At 45.6% G+C, this 18,756-nt stretch overlaps 2 protein-coding genes across 5 annotated transcripts; both read right to left on the reverse strand.

Annotated features, from left to right (window-relative positions):
- Nucleotides 1-786: 786 nt before the first annotated feature.
- Nucleotides 787-3,103, reverse strand: LOC136481441 (protein Rf1, mitochondrial-like). 3 transcript variants are annotated; one of them, XM_066478784.1, is made up of 4 exons: nt 1,972-3,103; nt 1,776-1,874; nt 1,394-1,435; nt 787-1,256 (listed from the first exon to the last, which is right to left on the reverse strand). In XM_066478784.1, exons 1-4 carry the CDS (start codon nt 2,370-2,372, stop codon nt 986-988), a joined length of 813 nt encoding a protein of 270 aa, XP_066334881.1. In that variant the 5' UTR covers nt 2,373-3,103; the 3' UTR covers nt 787-985. The 3 variants fall into 3 exon arrangements, with proteins under 3 accessions (XP_066334881.1, XP_066334882.1, XP_066334883.1); XM_066478785.1 differs by having other exon boundaries at nt 1,054-1,273; XM_066478786.1 differs by having other exon boundaries at nt 1,058-1,194.
- An 824-nt stretch (nt 3,104-3,927) lies between these two features.
- On the reverse strand, nt 3,928-14,267 carry LOC136481442 (L-galactono-1,4-lactone dehydrogenase 1, mitochondrial-like). 2 transcript variants are annotated; one of them, XM_066478788.1, is made up of 4 exons: nt 10,691-10,896; nt 5,060-5,328; nt 4,437-4,562; nt 3,928-4,248 (listed from the first exon to the last, which is right to left on the reverse strand). In XM_066478788.1, the coding sequence occupies exons 2-4, from the start codon at nt 5,246-5,248 to the stop codon at nt 4,087-4,089; spliced, it is 477 nt and encodes a 158-aa protein (XP_066334885.1). In that variant the 5' UTR covers nt 5,249-5,328; nt 10,691-10,896; the 3' UTR covers nt 3,928-4,086. The 2 variants fall into 2 exon arrangements, with proteins under 2 accessions (XP_066334885.1, XP_066334884.1); XM_066478787.1 differs by lacking the exons at nt 3,928-4,248; nt 5,060-5,328 and having other exon boundaries at nt 4,440-4,562; nt 10,691-10,752; nt 10,830-14,267.
- Between the last annotated feature and the right edge of the window lie 4,489 nt (nt 14,268-18,756).

Here is an 18,756-nt window from a genome sequence, read left to right on the forward strand (position 1 = left end):
CGCAAGGAAAGGAATCAACTAGTGAAAGGAGGAAAAGGAGTTAGAAAAGACTCCGGCTAGAGTGACCTTCGTAGTACCCTCTAGGGCTGACCTTCGCTGAGTCGTCCGCAACCCCCTCAACGGAGAGTAGGACTCAACGGAGTCCGAGCTTCGGTAAAACAAATATCGTGTCTCAATTCGTATTTCATTTGATATTTGTATTGCTCTAGCTCTTGTGCAGGTTACCTGTGTGTGGTACTATCTTTAGTTGGTACCTACAGGTTGGCCTAAAGATTGAAAATTAAAAGGAGCAAGTTTGGGCTGTTAGCGGACACGTCCGGTATTAGAGCCCAGCGTTGAATTTATTTGTTATGTGTTCTAACTCTTGTGTTGCAGGTTATAGGCTACTTGGGTTATTTAATATTGTTTATATACTTATTGACTAACTTGTGAGGGGTTGTATTACTCTGATCTGGAGTTTCTATTTTGAAAACTCCCATTACTAAATTGTTTCCGCTTTTAAAGGTGTTAATTTTCAGAAATGCCTAATCACCCCCCCCCCTCTAGATGGCATCCTAGGTCATTTCAGTTTTACCCCTCCAAAAAATTTGTCCAAGAATTCCTTGCATGTCATTGATGTCCAGGACCATACACCATATATCAGATAAAATGATGAGATCTCTAAAATGATAGCAACATAGATATGATAGCAACATAAATATTATAGGAACATGATAGGCAACATTAAAGCAACGTATTTTGAACACAGTTAACATGACACTAAGCATACACTATATAGATGTTCATTGGTTTACCAAGCAAAGTAGCAGTTCATTGGTTCACAGACCAAGCAAAAGAGCAAGTTCAACCAGCCATCATTGTCCATATAACTCGCAACTTGGCTCATTCTCGCTAAGTAAAATAAGTAGCCATAAGTTTGCATAGCAAGCAAAATAAGGCAGCTGCACTACTTAACATCACAAGCCACATAGATGATATGCACGAATTACAAATTAAGATCTGGAAGTTTCCTCTTGCTTCTAGTGTGTGCAGCAGGACTTTGGTTTAGAGGAGTCTTGCTTCTAGTTGCCATAGCTGGACTATCTGGTGGCACTGCAACCATCTTTTTCTTTTTCTTCACTTGTGCCTTGGCCTTTGTTTTATCCTTTTTCTGTTCTGTAGGCGTGGATGTGGAAGGTGGTGGTGTTGTTTCACCTAAAGACATAAAAGGGTACTCAATGGCAAGTGGATCAGGTTGGTTTGAGCCACTTCCAGACCTGCATGTGAGACAGTTCTACAATTTCGGAGGATAATATTGAGAATGTTGTAACCAAAACATTAACTTTACAATTTGAGAGTATAATCTTGAGAATACTATAATCAAGAACATGATCCACTTGCAATTTCAGCGTACCTGAGAGAGTTTCCAGAACCTAAGCTAACTGAAGCGTCTTGGCTGTAATAAAAAAAAGAATACATTTTTAAGAAAAAGAAATCAGAATATAACATGTGAGATCTCTGAAAGTGTACAGAGAAGCTATGCATCTAAGCATATGTAAGGAAAATGCAAACTAGCTATGCATCTAAGCTTCAGGTAAAACACATATTTATCTCAAATTAGTCACAGTACAAGGCAAATTGCCCTAAGACAGCACACTAAATTAATTCTGAATACTAAATCTATTGCAATTTCAGCGTACTAGAGAGAGTTTCCAGAACCTAAAGTATCAAAATCTATTGCTGTAACTGCAAATCTATTGCAATCATGTGAGATCTCTAGGTGTACAGAGGCGTACCTAGAAGGAAACTGCATTGTTTTAGGTCCTACTTCAACTGGGACAATACTACTCTCACATGATGGTTCAATTGATTTCTTTCTCCTCTTCGGTTCCCCCCTGCAGTTCATGAATCACATCCAATATTAAAAGGCGGCAATATGAAATTAATAACAAGTGGCAAAAAAAAAAAGATGAGCAATGGCAGCATGCTTACTTCTCAGCTAGCATGGCTGTTGAGAGGTATCCATGGATGAGACAGTTATATGTCTCATTGTCTGGCTTGACACCTTTATCAATCATTTGCTGAAAGACGCCCTTGGCCCTGTCAACCGATTGAGCTTTGCACAGGCCATCAATGATTGTATTGTATGTCACAACATTCGGTGAAACACCCATTTCAACGAACAGGCTGCAAGCTTTATCCACCTGACCTTCACTAAAGAAACCCTTAATGACGGTGGTGTATGACACCACATCTGGTGGGCAGCTACTACCTTGACCATCAGACATCATGTGGAGCAGCTCAAGTGCCTCCTCGGCTCTCTTTTCATCACAGAAACCCTTGAGAAGTGTGTTGTATGAAACTACACTGGGTGTGCATCCAACTTCGGGCATTTGTCAGAGCAATATGTCCATGGCCTCACCCACCCTCTTGGCGTCACAGAGGCCCTTGAGCAGTTGATTGATGACTATAGGTGCTTCAGGCGAAGCCATGCTCCAGCCCGTCTTAAGGATGAGGCCAAAGGCGGCGAAGCCATGCTCCAGGCGGCCCATGCGGCAGAAGCAGCCGATGAGGATGCTGTAGGTGCAAAGGTTGGGAGCCACCTTGATGGAGCAGTCACGTACCATCCGGTTGAAGAGGGAGATGACGAACCCTGACTCTGAGGTGGAGGAGCGCCGGCACAAGGCACGAGACACAGCATTGAGGAGGTGGTTGAAGGCGGTAACCGAAGCGGGCCTGGCGTGGGGAAGCATTTCGTCGAACAGCTTGAGCGCGTCGTCGAGGCCGAGGCTTCCCTACCGGGCGCGGCCGGCGATGACGCGCTCCAGCTCCAAGCACCTGTTGCGGGCGGCGCTGACGCTGCGCGACATGCCGACGGGGCGCGTGCGCGGCTACTGGCTCCGTGCGGAGCAGCACGGCACGGACGGCGCCGCGTGACGCTCTGAACCGGTGAAGCAGAGCTGCTCGCGTGAGCTGGGCGGAGCCACGAGTGCTGCGTTGTGTGGAGTGGCTGACTCTGTGAGGGCAGGAGCTGGAAGCCTGGAACGTCGGTCGGTGGCGGCGGCGGCCGCGGGCGACAGGTCAGGAAGGTTTTTGCCTTTTTCCGGTCGGGGTCAGGAAGCCTTTTCTGTCCTGGATAAATGGACTGTTCTTTTTTCTATTTCCACATAGAAAAAATTCGATATTTAAATATGCGCATGGATGGAATGATGAATCTAATCTGAAATTTTTGTATACGAATTTAATAGAATTAAGGTTCAAGTATCGTAAACTGCACAGCATGTTTTTTTTTTTGACTGTTCTTTTTTCTATTTCCACATAGAAAAAATTCGATATTTAAATATGCGCATGGATGGAATGATGAATCTAATCTGAAATTTTTGTATACGAATTTAATAGAATTAAGGTTCAAGTATCGTAAACTGCACAGCATGTTTTTTTTTTGTGTGTGGCAGCACATGTTCAAAAGGTTCAAACAGATCAAAGACCATACAAGTTTTATGTGACAATTATTGACACTACAGATTTGTAACTACGCTCCACCACGTAACGTTTCTATTTTAAACTTTGAAAATACAAGCTGGTTAGATTTTTCCAAAGTTCTCCCACAACGATTTCTCCAAAGTTCTCCCACAACCATGTAGGATTTGTCACATGTCTGTTGTGTTCCCATCTTCAGGCCACACCATCCGCCAAGACTCCTAAAGACTGGGACGGGTCCAAGCGTCCATGGCTCAAATAAAAGAGAATAAATGTCACAAGAACAGGATTTGCTTCCAGTGCTAACTGCAGCACAGTTGGAAGTAACAATATAGGATTTCAACAAAAATATAGGCAGTAAAGTTCTAGTTTGCTGCTGCTACAGATTGAATCATCAATTTGCTTTCTATACTCTATCTTGAGTGACAAATCTCAATCACCATCTCATTCGACAGGATCAGAGTATCATGATAGGAACAGAGTTACAAATGTGATGGCTTAAGCATCCTGCAACGAATGTAACTCTGCGTGTCTGTAATCCACCTACAGCGCACGCTGGTAGCTCTGCTCTTCGATCTAGCATCAATAACAAGTAAAAAGTTATCTGCCCTCGCTCTTTAACACATGTTACTTTGCTTGGTGAACAGGCTCCAACACTAGGAACAGCTTCTCTAACTTCGCATATGAGGGGTCCAGCCATACGTGCCTCGTTACATTATATGCATCCACAGGGAAACGCTTCCTCAGCCTAGCTTGAAGTTCAGCAAGTTCGTCCTTGTCTTCTGGAACCTAGGAAGATGCAAACAGAATAACCACCAGTCATAAAATTTATGCAAAGAACTCAGCCAGGTATCCGTAAGTGAAGAGGTCGTACTTTTGAAATTAACCAGACTGATGCTATTTTCACTTGTGTGAAGCCGAGGAATGACACAAACAATGTCTGAATAAATCTTGAAACTAGTAGTAAAAATTGGTACCTCGATTTTCGTCCAGTGTTCATAGGCAGAATAATCATCCCAGAGACTTTGCGCCAGGCTCCTGTAATTGAAGAACTCCTCTGTAATTTCCTTCCTTTGGTGAGCATCTGATGTTGGAATACCAACCTGCATGGATCCCAGTAAGTTGTTCACCGAGACTATACATAGCTAGTGTAAACTAGAACAAGGTATTGCAAGACAGGCATTGCATATGATTTATTAGAAGATGCATGAGGTGAGCTTTCCAAAGCAGTTATGAGTTGTAACGTGCAACTGCTTCAGGATATATGTGATTGACTCAGAAACATGAGCAAGACAACAAGTACATACAGTAGAACAATTTGGTACTATCATCTACACTGAAGAAAGGATTTCCCCCTGTATTTGTAAGAGTAGAAGGAAGCAAGACTGCAAGAGAGCAAGTTCTGCTACTATATTTAGCAGAAACTATCAGAACGGAGTAGAGGGCACAATCGAATTGCAAAATATCACTTTTTTGAACCAAATTATACAGCAAGGAGGTATGAGTTGCAAAAGAGCTTTGAGGTAGGTGAAGACGTGGCAGTAGCAGCACAGATTAAACATACAGAAAAAAAAACTATTGGACATGACAAATTAATTACCCATGAAAACACATCATCTTCTTCAGAGCTTGATGCTGGGCTCATTGGACTCTTGCTGCGGGCAGTCCAACGCTGCTCAATAGGTCCAGGTGCGGGTATCTCCTTTTCAATCAACTGCAGCAGCTTCTCTATATAATCAAGATCCTTCATACTTGGCTTTGCTAGGGTTCCTGTGGGGCCCAGCTCCATGCGTACCCATATGCATCCACATGGAAACACTTCCTAAGCAAATCCTAGAGTTCAGGAAGTTCGACCTTGTCTTTTGAAACCTAGGAACAATGTGTTAGAAGGAATGAAGCTCACTCTATTCCTGGTGGCAACGACCCAAACATGTACATGAGTTGGGCATATATGCATCTAAGCCCTTATACAAAGAGAAAAATATGCTATACACCATATATATCTAACAACCCCCCCCCCCCCCCCCCTCAAACTCAGGGTGAATCACAAACACTGAGTTTGGAGAGAAAGAAACGACGTTGAACTCGCGTCTGTGCCTTGGTGAAGAAATCAGCCACCTGGAGCTCGGAGGGTACATAGCGAAGAGCAATGACATCATCCTGCACCTGAGCCCGAGTGTAATATGCATCAACTCCTATATGCTTGGTGAGCTCATGCTTCACAGGATCACGAGCTATATTGATAGCACTGGTACTGTCAGACAGAAGAGGAGTGGGCATAGAAACTGAAACACTGAAATCCTCAAGTAACCATCGAAGCCAAGTAACCTCTGCTGTCGCAAGAGCTATAGCTCGCAACTCGGTCTCTGCACTCGAACGAGAGACCGCGGTCTGCTTCTTTGTCTTCCAAGCAATGAGAGAGCCACCAAGAAAAATACAATAGGCAGAAAGAGAGTGACGATCAGAGTCACTAGCCCAGGTAGCATCAGAGTAGGCTTGAGTTGAAAAGAGCTAGAACACGGGAAGAACAGACGACGAGTAATGGTCCCACGAAGATAACGCAAGACACGAAGAAGATGGCTATAATGGACATGGGTGGGAGAAGAAACAAATTGACTAAGAATGTGCACAGCATATGAGATATCAGGACGGGTCACAGCTAGATAGACAAGACTCCCAACAATATGACGATACCGAGTGGGATCGGTGAGAGGTTTACCATCAGTAGCACGGAGCTGAAGATTAAGCTCGATGGGAGTCTCAATAGTGCGATGATCAGTGAGGCAAGAGCAAGCAAGAAGATCCTGAATGTATTTTTCTTGGGATAAGTAAATGCCATCAGAGGTGGAAGAGACCTCAATCCCAAGGAAATAACGAAGAGGACCAAGATCAGACATAAGAAACTGCTCGCTGAGGCATGCCTTGACAAAGGCAATATACTCAGAATCATCACCAGTGATAATCATATCATCAACATAAAGAAGAAGAAGAGTGCGACCACGAGGGGATGTGTGAATAAACAAGGCAGGGTCATGATTGCTTGGGGAAAAACCAGCAGCAATGATCACAGAGGCAAAGCACTGAAACCAAGCACGAGGAGCTTGTTTCAGACCATAAAGAGAGCGACGAAGACGACAAACCATGCCATCAGGAACAAGATACCTAGGAGGTGGTCGCATGTAGACCTCCTCACGGAGTTCACCATTAAGGAAGGCATTTTTGACATCAAGTTGAGAAATGGACCAAGCACGAACAGAGGCCACAGCAAGGAGAGTCCGAACAGTGGTCATGTGAGCCACAGGAGCAAATGTCTCATCATAATCACGACCATACTCTTGCTGAAAACCACGAGCAACAAGACGAGCCTTATAACGCTCGAGAGAGCCATCAGAGCGAGTCTTGATCTTATAAACCCACTTGCACGTGATGGGACGAGCATGAGAAGGAAGAGGGACAAGGTCCCAAGTGCCAGTGCGCTTAAGAGCAGCAATCTCCTCAGCCATGGCTAGTTGCCATTTAGGATGACAAATGGCATCATGGTATGTGGCCGGCTCAAAAAAAGACAGTGCCAGCAAAACCATACCTATCAAGAGGCTTCAGTGAGCTACGATCGCGAAGATTATAATGAGAGGAGGGCTGAGATAAAGAATCGTCAACCGAAGATGGCTCAGCAGGAGAGGAGACATCAGAAGGCAACTCAACAGGAGGCGAGGAATCCAGGAGCCGACGACTGTAGGTGTGAATCACGGGAGGTTTGGAATCATAAATGGACCGAGGAGCATGTGAAGACGACTCAGAGGGCAGCGGAGGAGAAGGTGGAGGAGGTGAAGATGGTTTAGGAGGTGGAGATGGTGACGGAGGAAGAAGCACAATGGAGATAGGTGTATCAGGAAAAGTCAAGAAGGACAGAGGCTCAACAACGGTCTAAGGAGAAACATCAGAGGAGGGCCGAGGATAGAAGGAACGAGACTCATCAAAAGTAACGTCCCGAGAGATCCGCATACGACGAGCAGTCGGGTCCCAACAACGATAGCCCTTGTGCTCAGCACTATAGCCTAAGAAAACACACTCAACAGATTGATGGGTGAGTTTAGTGCGTTCACGAGGAGCAAGAAGAACATAGCACAGACATCCAAAAAGGCGAAGATGAGTAATCAGGTGGATGTCCAAAAAGGCGCTCATATGGGATGCCACCTTTAAGAGCAGATGAGGGTTGAATGTTGGTTAAATAGGTGGCAGTGGAGATTGCTTCAGCCCAGAAATGAGGTGGGACCGAGGAAGCAATCATAAGAGCATGAGCAGTTTCAAGAAGGTGACGATGTTTACACTCAGCAACACCATTCTGAGCATGCGCACCAGGACAAGAGAATTGTGAGAGAGTCCCTTGCTCAGAAAGAAATTGGTGAAGAGCACCCGAAAGATATTCCCCGGCAGAGTCAGCCCGAAAAACACGAATAGGAGCATCAAAATGAGTACGAATCATCCGAGCAAAAGTTTTATATATGGATAACACCTCATTACGATGTTTCATGAAATACACCCATGTGAAGCGAGAGAAATCATCGATAAATATGACATAATATTGATGACCCCCTTTTGAAACAAAAGGTGCAGGACCCCATACATATGAATGAACAAGCTCAAAAGGACGCTGTGACACAGACCCACTAGAGAGATATGGAAGCTGGATCTGTTTGCCAAGCTTACAGCCCTGACACTGATCTAAAGAAACATCACCAGAGACATTTCCTAGAACACCACGACGGACAAGAGCGGATAAGCGGGAACCACATAGATGTCCCAGGCGATGATGCCACTGAGCAAAAGGGGAAGAAGCCGATGCAGGAGAAGCAGAGCTCACAAGACCGACAGAGGCAGCGGAAGGAAGACAAAGCCAATCGAGTTCCCAGAGATGCGGAGAATCACGGCGGCGAGGGCCAGTACCAACTAGGAGACCCGTGCTGAGATCCTGAACACGGCAAGAGTCAGAATAAAAAATAACACGACAACCATGATCAGTGAGCTGGCCAGCAGAAATAAGTTGCATGGTCAAATCAGGAACATAAGAAACATTAGGAACATGAAATGAAGAAGAAGAAAGAGTGCCACGACCAACAACCGAAAGAGATGAGCCATCAGCAGTTTGAACAGTAAGAGGAATGGAAGGAGAGCAAGTAGAAGAAAGAGAGGTACTATCAGGTGTCATATGAAAAAAAGCACCAGAATCAAGAATCTATGGTAAGATACCTGAAGTGGATGGTGGTCTCTCAATAAAAGACTGAGAAGTAGCAGCAGAGAGTACTGGGGCAGGAGTGACAGAACCAGCAGCTCTAGTAGTGATAGAACCAGAAGCTCCAGTAGGTGGAGGAACAGCAAGACGACGAAGTAACATGTGTATCTCCTGTTGTGCATCAGGATGCTGAGACTGAGCATGTGAGGAACGCCCACCTCGACGAGACTGAGACTGAGCCTGCCTCTTCTTCTTGTAACAATGATCCTCATCATGTCCATCTTTGCCACAGTGCTTACAATGAAGGCCACCTGAGTTGCGAGTCCCCAAGCCGCCAGAGGCTACTGAAGCAGGCACTTTGGGAGGAGAACCAAGAATTCCAGACTGAGCAGCCAGAACTGAGGAGGACGTCGACTGAAGTAGACCAGCAGAACGAAGGCGAGTCTCATCATTACGAACAGCAGCAAGAGCCTCCATCAAAGACACGCACGGCTCACGAGCAAGTAATTGAGCACGAAGGGGCTCAAACTCAGCACGCAGACGAGTCAGGAAGTCATAGGTGCGACGAAGCTCGAGGTGGCTCTGTTGCTTCCTGCAGGAGTCACAAGTGTCAGGGGACAACTGAGGACTAAGAGTGTCAAGCTCACGCCATATTACAGATAGCTGTCGAAAGAAATCCTCAACTGAACTGTCACCCTGCTGCAACAGTTGTTCTTGACGTAGGGTGGCAATATAAGTAGACTAACCAGAGGGCTCATAACGCTGACGAAGAACAGCCCACATCTGAGCAGCATGATCAAGCCGAATAACCTCTCCTGCCAGATGCTTTTCCATACTAGCAACAAGAACAGCCCCAGCACGAGCATCTTCATCCAACCAAGTCCGATAAGCCCGAAAATGAGACATGTAAGAGACCATATCATCATCATAAGCTTCGCGCAACTTCTTTTGTTCCTCTTCAGAATTTTCTGGAGGAATCACCAGCTGCACTGGACGATCAGGCAATGCTGGACAAGGTAGCTCACCACTAAGAAACTCCCAGAGTCGGAGACCACGCATATGCCACCGCATATGTGGAACCCAGTCATGATAATTGGTGCCATCGAAAATCACTGGACAACGTGGGATTTGAGCGCCTCCAGAGGGAGGAACAGGAGGAGATGCCATCTTTCTTTCTCCAGAAAAGCAGAAAAACCAGCGGCAGCAAAGCGGGATCTGACTCTTTTTTTAACCTAATCTAAAACAGAGCAAGCAGCAAAGCAGAAAAACAGAGCACTCGAACGGACGACCGTAGAGCAGAGCCGCGCCCAGCAGAGCAGCGGAGGAAGGGCACGCGGCGCACTCGAACGGACGGCCACAGAGCAGAGCCGCGCCCAGCAGAGCAGCGGAGGAAGGGCGCGCGGCGGCGGGGCGCCCAGCGACGGGGCCACGGAGGCCACGCGACGGCGGGGTCGCGCCGACCGCAGAGGGCGCGCGATGGCGGGACCGCGCCCGGCCGCGGAGAGCGCGCGACGGCGGGGCCACGCCCCGGAGCGTGCAACGGGAAGAGCATGCGAGGGAGAGAGCCGAGAGCACGCGAGGGAGAGAGCCGACGGGCGGCGGAGCTCCAGGCAAGCGCAACGGGAAGAGCGCGCGAGAGAGCGAGGTAATCCCTAGATCCTAGGCTCTGATACCATGTTAGAAGGAATGAAGCTCACTCTATTCCTGGGGGCAACGACCCAAACATGTACATGAGTTGGGCATATATGCATCTAAGCCCTTATACAAAGAGGAAAATATGCTATACACCATATATATCTAACACAATGGAGACAGAATAATCACCGGGCATGGAATTTTTGCAAATAAAGAGCTCAGCCAGGTATCCGTGCAAGTTAAGAGATCATACTTTTGAAATTAACCAAACTGATGCTATTTTCATTCATGTGTTCAAAGAAGTCTAGGAAAGAACATAAATAATGTCTAGAAAAAAATCTTGAAACTAGCGGTAGAAATTGGTACCTCAATTTTGGCCGTGTTCATATGGAGAATAATCATCCCAGAGATTTGCTTGTGTCAGGCTCCTGTAATGGAAGAACTCCTCTGTAATTTCCTTCCTTTGGAGAGCATCTGATGCCAACAAGTACATTATAATACCAACCTCCTGGTGTGTGTGCACGCGCATCTTACCTCCTCCATTGCCAACACTTGTATCACTCATGAGACAAATACCCTCTTCCAACAGGCATCACCCATAATTCCCACATGAGGTTAAATATATGGAAGAAAATTTTGTTTCAAAAAAATATATGGAAGAAAATCAAAGGAAGGAGTGGACAGACTCAGACAAAAATGGTGTAGGGACAAACCAAAACCTAAATGAATACAACAGTTTCAAGAATACAATTATTGTTTAATATCAATTCAATTTGTAAGAAAGACAACATTTAGCAATTCTTTGGTAAGAGAATAGAAAGTAAAGATGTATTTGCATACAGAACACCAGGCCACCAGGAGCATTGAAATTTTGGGGTACCAAACCATAACAAGTGTACATATATTTCTCTAAAGAATTTCATCATTCAAAGCACACCACAGAGCATGGCCAAAAAACTGAACTCCTTTTTTTTCAACACTCATTGGCTTCATTGACAAAACGATACTTTTCAGGCAGGAATTTTGCATGGCGCTGATATTCCTTCCTCGAGAAAAGTGATATAAGCATGGAAGTAGTGGAAGCCTCAAGTGAGAAGTTCTTCTCATCGAGTTTGGAGAGGTAAGCCCCAGCCCTACTAATGTCATCTCTATGCAATAACCTCCTTACTATAGCATTTAGCATATGTGAGTTTGGAGCACAGCCACTCTTTTGCATCGCTGAAAATAGACCATCGAACTAATCTAGCAACCCTTCTTTTATGAGATTTTCTGTCATTAAGCGGTAGGTCACAACACTTGGAACCAAACCATTAGCAGCGATAGCAGCGAACAAATCCGTGGCATCTTCCTTTCTGCCACCTTTAAACAAAGCATCAATCATGATGTTGAAAGTAATAATGTCAAGTTGAAAATCCTTAGACCAGAGGCTTTGAAACATTTTGAATGCTTCATCAAAACAATTGTTTTTGGAGAGTCCATTTAGAATTATGTTGTATGTGTTAATGGACCATTGTTTTCCACTTTTAATAATACTGAGGTAGAGTTCCTTTGCTTCAGAAAATCTCCTAGTCCAAAATAAACCATGCAGTATAGTATTGTAAGTCACAACTCCAGGAATAACTCCCTTCCTCAACATTTCTCGAAAAAGACAATATGCATTGTCTATCCTGCCAGCTTTACAGTAGTCATGAAGCAATGTATAGGAAACAATGTTAGGTTTCAAGCCAACTGAGACCATACCGTCAAGTAACTTTGCTGCTTCATCCATTCTACCAGCTAAGCAATGGCCATCTATTAATGTCGTGTATGAGATAACATCAGGCTTCACACCCATGCATACCATCGAGTCAATGGGCCTTTGGGCTTCCATAACCCGCCCTTCTCTACATAAGTTACACAATATTGTGTTGAAGAATACGATGTCAGGGCAAATCCCTTGATTCAACATTTCAAAAAAATAATTCCTCAACCTTCTCCCATTTGTCAACAGAGCAGAGTCCATAAACACAAGGGAGCTAAAAACAACCTTGCCAGTAGTCACTCCTTCATTGATCATCTGATTGAATTGGAGCACAGCATCATCCACTCTTCCCAACTTGCAAAGTGCATCTATTAATGCTCCATAATTGACGACATCTGGACTCAAACCTTGCTGCTTCATTTTGATAAATATATGCATCAGCTCATGTATCATTGCCCTTTTAGCATATGTACAGATCACAGTGTTGAAGATGTAATGATCAGGTGAAATACCATTTGCTACCATCAAACTCAGGAGATCATGCATTTCAGAAAGAGCTCCTTTGTTACCATATCCATGAAGCATAATGGCATAGATAGTTACATTAGGTTTTATGCCCTTCCTAATCATAGAATCAAAAAAAATTTGAGCTTCACTGCAATTTCCTTTCTTGCATAGATAGTCCAGAAGCAAACCATAAGTAAAAACATCTGGCTCAAGACCACGTGCGGGCATCTCTTTAAACCTTCGAACCACCTCTTCCCACTGTCCTGTTGAGAAGTATCCATGGATGAGACAATTATATGTCCCATTGTTTGGTTTAACACCTTTATCCATCATCTGCTGAAAGACACCCTCGGCCCTATCAACCGATTGAGCTTTGCATAAGCCATCAATGATTGTATTGTATGTCACATGGTCTGGCTTAACACCTTTATCAATCATCTGCTGAAAGACACCCTCGGCCCTGTCAACCGCTTGAGCTTTGCACAGGCCATCAATGATTGTATTGTATGTCACATTGTCTGGCTTAACACCTTTATCAATCATGTGCTGAAAGCCACCCTCGGCGGTGTCAACCGCTTGAGCTTTGCACAGGCCATCAATTATTGTGTTGTATGTCACAACATTTGGTGAAACACCCATTTCAAGGAACAGGCTGTAAGCTTTATCCACCTGACCCTCACTAAAGAAACCGTTGATGACGGTGGTGTATGACACCACATCTGGAGGGCAGCTACTACCTTGACCATCAGCCATCATGTGGAGCAGCTCAAGTGCCTCCTCAGCTCTCTTTCCATCGCATAAACCTTTGAGAACTACGCTATATGAAACTACACTGCATGTGCATCCAACTTTGGGCATCAGTAGGAGCAATACATCCATGGCCTCGTCCACCCTCTTGGCGTCACAGAGGCCCTTGAGCAGTTGATTGATGACTATGTCATTCACCCTCCAACCTGTCTTAAGGATGAGGCCAAAGGCGGCGAAGCCATGCTCCAGACAGCCCATGCGGCAGAAGCAGCCAATGAGGATGCTGTAGGTGCAAAGGTCGGGTGCCACCTTGTTGGAGCAGTCACGGAGCATTCCGTTGAAGTGGGAGACAACGAGCTTGGATGACGACGAGCATTTCGCGCGAGACACAACGCTAAGCAACTGGTTCAAGGCACGAACCGAGGCAGGCCTGGCATGGAGAAGCAGTTCGTCGAACAGCTTGAGCGCGTCATCGAGGCCGAGGTTCCCCGACCTTGCGAGGCCTATCGCGGCGCGCTCCAGCTCCAAGCACCGGTCGTGGGAGGCGCTCACGCGGCGGGACATGCCAACGGCGCGAGGCTAATCTGGCCCGGCGAGGAGAGGCACGGACGGCGCCGCGTCAGCCTCCGGATCGGCGAAGCAAAGTAGGCGAGCAGCTTGCGTGACGGCGTGAGCTGGGCGTAGCCGCGAGTGCTGTGCCGTGGAGTGGTTGGATCGGCGAAGGCAGGTGCTGGAACGTTGGGCGCCGCGGCGGCGGCGGCCACGGCGACGGCATGGCCGCGTCAGCCTCCGGATCGGTGAAGCAGAGCAGCTCGCGCGAGCTGGGTGCAGCCGCGAGTGCTGTGCCTTGGCGTGGTTGACTCTATGAGGGCAGGAGCCGGAACGTCGGGCGGCGGCGGCGGCGGCGGCGGCGGGCGCTGCTGGTCAGGCGGCTTTTTCTGTCCTGGAGACCTGGAACTGGAAGGCTGGACGGACTGGGTTTTTTTGTTTTTGTGCCGTGTAGCATTGCGTATTATTCTACTGGATTTCAATATTTTTTTTTGACTTAATTTTTGTTTTGCATAGAGATATGAGTCATTTCTTCTTTTTTTCTTTCATTGATTTTTTTTTTTAAAAAGAGGAAAGAATATGTTAAAGTTACCTGACAGTCAGGCCCATCGGTTAATATAAAGGTAAAAACATCTAAATGCGAGATTTTGTTTTGGAAGAGCCACACACAACTGATTTTGCATCCTTTTCAGGCTCTTAGAAAAAATAGCAGTGTGATGACTGATAAATTGAACAATCCCATGCACCTACTGCAAATTTGCTCATCTGTCAGAACAAAACTAACAGAGAAATTACTGATTTGATGGTTGATCGCTTGCATCATCCCATTTTCAGGTGTTCTCAGTCAGAGGACGAAATTCACACAGGGAATAACTGTGTCAGGAACAGGATTTGCTTCCAGTGCTAGCTGCTGCCACAGATTGAATCGTCAATTTGTTTCCTCTACTTTATTTCGAGTGACAAATCTTAATCACCATCTCATTTGACAGGATCATAGAATCATGATAGGAACAGTGTTACAAATGTGGATGGGTTAAGCCTCCTGCAACGAAGTTATGTGCCCTTGCTCTACGCTCTTTGACACGTGCTACTTTGTTTCGTGAACCGGCTCCAACACTGGGAACAGCTTCTCAAGCTTCGCATTTGAGAGAACCTTGTGAGGGTCCAGCTCCATACGTGCCATGTTATATGCATCCACAGGGAAACGCTTCCTCAGCCGGGCCTGGACTTCAGCAAGTTCGTCCTTGTCTTTTGGAACCTAGGAAGAATGGAGACAGAATAATAACCAGCCATGAAATTTATTTGCAAATAAATAACTCAACCAGGTATCCGTGCAAGGGAAGAGGTCATACTTTTGAAATTAACCAGACTGATGCTATTTTCACTTGTGAAGCCTAGGAAACAGGAATAACACAAACAATGTCTGAATAAATCTTGAAACTAGTAGTAAAAATTGGTACCTCAATTTTGGCCCAGTGTTCACGGGCAGAATAATCATCCCAGAGACTTTGCGCCAGGCTCCTGTAATTGAAGAACTCCTCTGTAATTTCCTTCCTTTGGAGAGCATCTGATGTTGGCAAGTACATTATAATACCAACCTGCATGGATACCAGTAAGTTGGTCACCGAGACAATGCATAACTGGTGTAAAATAGAACCAGGTTTTGCAAGACGGGCATTGCATATGATTTATCAGAAGATGCAGGAGGTGAGCTTTCCAAAGCAGTTATGAGTTGTAACGTGCAACTGTTTCAGAATATACGTGATTGTCTCAGAAACATGAGTAAGATAACAACTACATACAGTAGAACAATTTGGTACTATCATCGACACTGAAGCAAGGATATCCCCTTGTGTTTTTATTCTTATTTTTCTCGAACTCACAGGGCAGCTGTGTATCAATATATTAAGAAGAAAAGGGTTTAAGAAACCCAAGGTACAGCCAGGTTTTTAAGGGAACCTTGCAGGAAAAAACAGAAATAAAAAACACCTAATACCAAGAGGGGTAGGACCTGACCCAGAGAAAAAACTCCTGACAGAAACTTAAACCTGCAAAGGGGGCAGGGCGAGGAGATGAGAGACTCCTCTAGCTCCAGCCACACTCCATAGGCGCATCTCCTCTATCAGAACTGACAGCACTTCATTGAGGTTAGGGGTAATCCCATCAAACACACACCGATTTCGATGAATCCAGATTGACCAAACCCCAAGAATGATGATGGAATTCAGGCCTTTTTTAGCTTGACTTTCTACTCTATTGCTTCCTGCATCCCACTAGTCATCAAAGGAAACCTCTAGCTGTGGGGTCAAAGCATGCAAGCCGACTTTCTGCAGTACACAACCAAAATTGCCGGATGAAGACGCAAGAGACAAGCAGATGATCAATTGTTTCCTCCTCTTGGTCACACAAAGGGCAGCACTCTGGATGTAGCAAATTTTTCTTAGCAAGGCGGTTGGCTGTCCAACATCTGTTGTGGGCTACCAGCCACATGAAGAATTTGCATTTGCCAGGGGCCCAGCTTCTCCAAATCCTCCCCCAAGGTCGGAAAAGGGTGGCTCCGATGAACAGGGAGATTCATAAGGCAGATTTTGCCGAGTATCTACCTGAAGAAGAAAACTGCCATATGTGAAGGTCCTCAACCTCTGGTTGCAGCGAAAATCAGAGAGAAGATCCCAAAGTTGTAAGAACTCAGTCAAGACAGCCAAGGTAAGAGCTCCGCGGATATCAGCAACCCATCCCCGATCAGTGAGGGCATCGTGAACTGTCCTCTTCCTTGCTCTGGTAGGAATTGCACCAAACAAGTTTGGAACAAGATGGTCCAGCCTCTGCCCATGGAGCCATCTATCTGTCCAGAATGAAGTGTTCATCCCATTTCCAACTTCTGATTTAGTGGCAAAGGAGAAAAAAGCTTGGATCGAGGGGTGAACCTGGATGGGAAAGGAAGCCCAGGCTTGCCTGGTTCTGAAGACTGTCTTCAGCCAGAGCCAACACATTCTCAGCGCCCATCCAAGCTGTTGTAAGCTAGATATGCCCAGACCCCCTAGTTTAGGTGGTCTTGTCACTTTGGGCCAGGCTATCAGATAGTGTCCACCCTTCACCAATCCTTCCTTCCCTCCCAAAGAAAGCCTCTTCGAATTTTGTCAATGGCCTTAAGGGCCCAAGTTGGGAGATCCAAGGCCATGACGAGGTAAATTAGCATGGATGTGAGTACAAATTGCACCAGGATTTTCTCCCTGCCCTGGTCAATAAGTCAGCCTTCCATCCTGGAAGACAATCTGCAATTTTGTCTATGATTGGCTGAACCTGAGTGGTTAGCTTCTGCAGAGAGAGAGGAACTCTTAGGTACTTACAAGGAAAATCCAACATTTGACAAGGAAGCTGCTCCTGTATTGCTGCCTTCTCCTCTTCCGTGCACTGGATAGGTAGCAAACTGCTCTTCTGCATGTTTGTCTTTAGCTCGGAAGCTTCCCCAAAGAGTGTTAATAAGTCCAGCATGACTTCCAGGTCACTGGCTGATGGACGCGGGAAGATAACCACATTGTCAGCGTATAGAGAAATACGGTGCTGGAGAGCTCGTCTAGCAAGGGGTTGAAATAAGTCAGCTTCTACAGCCTTTGTGACCATATAGCACAGGATATCCATCACCAAGATGAACAGCATTGGAGACAACAGGTCGCCTTGTCGGAGCCCTCGCCGATGCAAGATTTTGTCCCTCGGAATGCCATTAAGCAGGATCTGAGTGGAGGAAGAGGCTAGCAGCCCACTCAAGATGTCACACCATATAGGCCCAAAACCCAATTTTTTCATTGATGGATAAGTCTCATGTGTGGCTGGTCTTTGTGGGGCTGTGCTGCTCACATGGTCCTTGTGGCTGTTTTTCTGTTTTTAGGACAGCATCTTAGACTAGAGGACAGCATCTTAGAGGACAGCATCTTAGACTAGAGGACAGCATCTTAGCTAGGACAACATATTAGCATCTTAGACTAGCATCTTGGCATATGCTTGCCTGGCTAGCAGCCTATAAATATGTAACCCCAACCCCTCAGGTTGGTATGGCATTTGTGTGAGCTTGTGTGAGAAATAGACAAGAAAATTGCCTCAACTCCTAGTGTCATCCTCTCTCGATGAGAGTAAGAATTCTCCTACTACCAAGAGTGAGAATTCAGCGACTAACATTCATGACTTCCAACAGAAAAGGCCACGACACAGATTCAAATGCCTTTGTGATGTCCATCTTTAGCAAGATAAGGGGTTGTTTTTGTTGGTGTAGAAACCTTGCCGTTTACTGCACAGCATGAAGTTGTCTTGTATGAATCGACCCTTTATGAAGGCACTTTGATTGGGTGAAACCATTTGATCCAGCTTGGTAGCCAATCTATTGGCTAAAATATTTGTGATAAGTTTGGCAAAGGAGTGCACCAAACTTATTGGCCTGAAGTCTTTAATACTTGTGGCATCTTCTTTCTTTGGCAAGAGAGTAATCTAGGCCGAGTTAAGGATCTATTGATTCGCCATTTTTCTACTCCAAACAGCAGATACTGCTGCCATTACGTCTGCTTTGATAATTGGCCAGCAAGCTTTGTAGAACTTTCCTGTGAAGTCATGAGGCCCAGGTGCTTTGTCGGCCGGTAACATGTTGATAGTCCTCCATACTTCAGTTTTTGAGAAAGGGACTTCTAATTCTGAAAGATCAAAATTTGGGATAGCCAACTCATCAAGATTAATGGTGACCTCCCTCTCTGAACTCTCCCCAAGAGGCTGCTATAGAACTCAAAAACATTCTTTTCCTTCTCTGCATGGCTTGTTAGGATCAGCCCTTCTTCTGAAATTAGTCTGCTAACGAAGTTTCTCCTCTTGCGGTGTCTTGCGTGCAGATGAAACAAGGCGG

Source organism: Miscanthus floridulus, chromosome 9 (assembly GCF_019320115.1).
Source record: "Miscanthus floridulus cultivar M001 chromosome 9, ASM1932011v1, whole genome shotgun sequence".
In the NCBI taxonomy this organism is placed as follows: Eukaryota; Viridiplantae; Streptophyta; class Magnoliopsida; order Poales; family Poaceae; genus Miscanthus; species Miscanthus floridulus.

Bases quoted from the DNA above. Each gene is read 5' to 3' on its own strand.
- LOC136481441 (XM_066478784.1), bottom strand. From the start codon at position 2,372: ATGCCCGAAGTTGGATGCACACCCAGTGTAGTTTCATACAACACACTT. The intron at 1,875-1,971 runs GTAAGCATGCTG...CATGAACTGCAG, and splicing joins ACAGCCATGCTAGCTGAGAA to GGGGGAACCGAAGAGGAGAA. The intron at 1,436-1,775 runs GTACGCCTCTGT...TTTTTATTACAG, and splicing joins ACAATGCAGTTTCCTTCTAG to CCAAGACGCTTCAGTTAGCT.
- LOC136481442 (XM_066478787.1), bottom strand. From the start codon at position 13,883: ATGTCCCGCCGCGTGAGCGCCTCCCACGACCGGTGCTTGGAGCTGGAG.